The sequence below is a fragment of the Haliotis cracherodii genome, unplaced genomic scaffold (assembly GCF_022045235.1).
Source record: "Haliotis cracherodii isolate W230 unplaced genomic scaffold, xgHalCrac1.p SCAF_1, whole genome shotgun sequence".
Taxonomy (NCBI): Eukaryota; Metazoa; Mollusca; class Gastropoda; order Lepetellida; family Haliotidae; genus Haliotis; species Haliotis cracherodii.
The window spans coordinates 39,987,876-39,991,122 of record NW_027266264.1 but is presented as its reverse complement, the minus strand read 5'-3'; the positions used below and the strand labels follow the sequence as shown (position 1 = coordinate 39,991,122).

General features: G+C 47.4%; 1 protein-coding gene across 1 annotated transcript; it reads left to right on the top strand.

The window, feature by feature from the left end:
* Positions 1–653: 653 nt before the first annotated feature.
* Positions 654–1,532, top strand: LOC139455710 (uncharacterized protein F54H12.2-like). The gene has a single exon (XM_071237263.1). It carries the CDS (start codon positions 654–656, stop codon positions 1,530–1,532), a length of 879 nt encoding a protein of 292 aa, XP_071093364.1.
* Positions 1,533–3,247: the final 1,715 nt, after the last annotated feature.

The window sequence follows — 3,247 nt, the reverse complement described above, 5'->3', positions numbered from 1 at the left end:
TGCAGGCAAACGCAAATGGTCAGAGAGTCTGAAACATCGTGGCACAGCAGCCCTGATGGATGTCTTGGAGGAACGTGAGGAGCCGAGACCCCCTAAAAGACGTAAAGTCGTCCCAACCACCACCATCTCCCACCAGAAACAGCGTAAAAGGAAAAGAAAAATGGTTTAAAGGTCAGTCCTCATCAGACTTTCAACCTGACCGGACGTCCTTCAAGGCAGAGAAAAGGGTGAAACATCCATCATCATGATGCGCCGAGATGCTTGCGAATGTTCAAAGGGGCCAGTTGGATCTCTTTACTGTACCCCCTGTGTCCACCTCTGTGCAAGAGGGTCAGTGGATTCGCTATAGTCCCTTGGCACCACCCTCTGTAGCAGGACCACTCCAGTTTAACATTTCCAATCCCGTGAACACTTACATTGATTCTCAGTGCTACCTGAGAGTATGTCTATGTGTGATGAAAGATGATGGCATGGATACCGTTCTAGCGGATACCCCCGTATCGACAGTCAACAATGTGATGCATTTCCTGTTTCGCGAAGTGCGGCTGCAAGTGGGACACAATCAGTTGGAGATCACACCCTCCATGGGCACTTACCCTCATCTTACATCTCACCTTCAATGTCCTGGATGGTTCACCGATAGTGCTGGTAAAATGGACGTCTTCAATCCTGATGCAGATGCGAACACAAGAAACACAGGTGTCAGAACGCGACGCGATCTTATCGTACCCACCAAAGAAGTGGAACTTACAGGCCGTCTTCACTGTGACCTGTTTCTTCAAGACCGTTATCTGCTGGACAGTGTCCCTATGAAACTGGAATTGCTACGAAGTCCCGATGAGTTCTTCTTCATGTGTGCTGCTGATGGTGTCTATAAACTAGCCCTGACCAAAGCTGAATTCTATGTCCGTCAACTCAACATCGATCCTGCTGTCCGAGAAACACACGTGTCCAGTCTGAACGCTGGGGTGACTGCCAAGTATCCCCTTTCACGTGTGCATGTGACTGCCCATGACATCCCGAGAGGCGGTAGGGACTTTCACAAGGATCACCTCATCGGTGGCCAATTACCAAAACGCGTGGTCCTGGGACTAGTGGACAATAGTGCCTACTACGTAGGAAGCAAAGAGAAGAATCCGTACGACTTCAAACACAATCATGTCACCATGATGAAGCTCAAAGTCAACGGCCAGGAAGTCCATAGCACGGAAATGAAAAGCGACTTCAGCAACAACAGCACCCATTTGAAACAAGTCTACATGAATCTGTTCCGAAACACGGGGCAGCTATGGCGACCTGAGACCTGCGAACTGACTCCCAAGGCCTTTACTCAAGGTTACACCTTGTGGGTGGTGGATCTCACCCCAGACCTTGGCGCTGATGACGGCATCAACTGCCCTCTACACACTGGCAAGTTGGGTTTGGAAATCCAGTTTGGACAAGCTCTCAAGGACCCAGTCACACTCATCTGCTATGGGGAATACGAAAATGTTCTGGAAATAGATCGTTTCCGGAATGCGGTGATGGTATAAAAAGAGCAGCGACAGACGGTTATGCCACACTTTTTCTTCTCCTACAAGGAACCATGGATGAACCACTCGGGTTGAGCACCTTGAATTTAGAAGCCTTCGTGGCTGATGACGAACCACTTCATGCCATCTACCGGGGCACCCTGGCTTTGCCAGAATGGGATGTCAACAGGATGACCCCTTTTACCCCAAAGCCTACGTGATCAACACAGATTTAAGCGATCAACCTGGCACACACTGGGTGAGCATCTATCGTCCAGCTCCTGGATCCGTGGAAATGATGGATAGCTATGGACTGTAATCATTACCCCTGTTTAAAGAGACTTTGAATCGCATGGGTCAGATTCAACAACGATGGAATACACGCCCCTTACAACATGGATACAGCATGTTGTGTGGTGTGTACTGTCTCTACATGCTGACCTATCGCGTGCGTGGGTGGACTTTTAATCAAGTGTTAGATACGTTGGACTGGAAGGACACCACCAAGAATGATGCCACGATATTAGCATGGTTTCATACCAAAATTTAAAGTGTCTACCTCCGTTCCTGTGGATGAGATGCCTGCCTTTCGACTGAGTGGCCAGACGCGTACCCTACATCAAAAGAACCAACCTTTCTGCCCTTATTGACCTGACACTTGTTCACTGTACCTACGATCACCTGACTGTCAACATTCCTGATCGACGAGTGTACATACGTTCACTGCGTTTTAGGAATGTACATACGTTCACTATCAAAGTGGCAAAAGTTCTTTTTTTTCAAACTGTACATACCTTCACATACGTGTACATACGTTCATGTTCACAAAAGTCACAGGGACGCCCCTAATCCTGTGACTTTTGTTTTGTTGTGTTGGTTCATGTGAGCGGGGGATTAAGAAAGTTGAACCCATAGTCGTGTTGTGTTGTCTGTAAGATGAAGAAAAACAAAACAGGATCGCCATGCACACCCCCCAGAGAAAACCAAAACCAAAACAAAACAAGATCGACATCTGACCGCTTCCTGCATTCCTACACCACGTCCATGTCTGTGCCTGTCGATTCACCTGTAGAAATTCAGGCAACACCTTTAGCACCTTTTCGCCACTCATCCCCTGTTGCTTAAACGAACGATTGTCCTTGTGCTACAATACGCCCGCCTTGTGGAACAAAACCTTACATCTCAAAGTTTACAAACACATCACCATAGTCGATGACGTCATTTGTGGCATGTTGTAGCAACATCCTTCGCCGATGTGGTGTCAACCTAGCAACAGAGTGGCAGAGTCGTCGACTGTGTATGATAACTTTGATAAACTCGTCTCAGTGATCTATCATCTCCACACGCCATCGACACCCACCCTGCTTACTTTGCCAACACAAACAACAACAATCCAAAAGAACCCACGCGTGACACCACCATGGTACGTGTCAAAATAATAAAATAAATATATAGAAATAGAGACGCGTGAAACACCACGTGTGCCTGGAGACACGAGTCAAACACAACGAATGTCTATCGATCTCTCTCTCTCCTTATAAAATACAAAATAGGATCAATAATCCTGTGGATCAACGTGTGTTTGAAGACACACACGCATGACATCACGATTGCATGGCAACATGAAGTACATTACGTTTTGCATGACAACACACGACGTACATGACGTGTGCATGGAGACACGAATGACAATACGCCTGTCGACCTACACGAGTACCGACTCCTCGGCATCATTC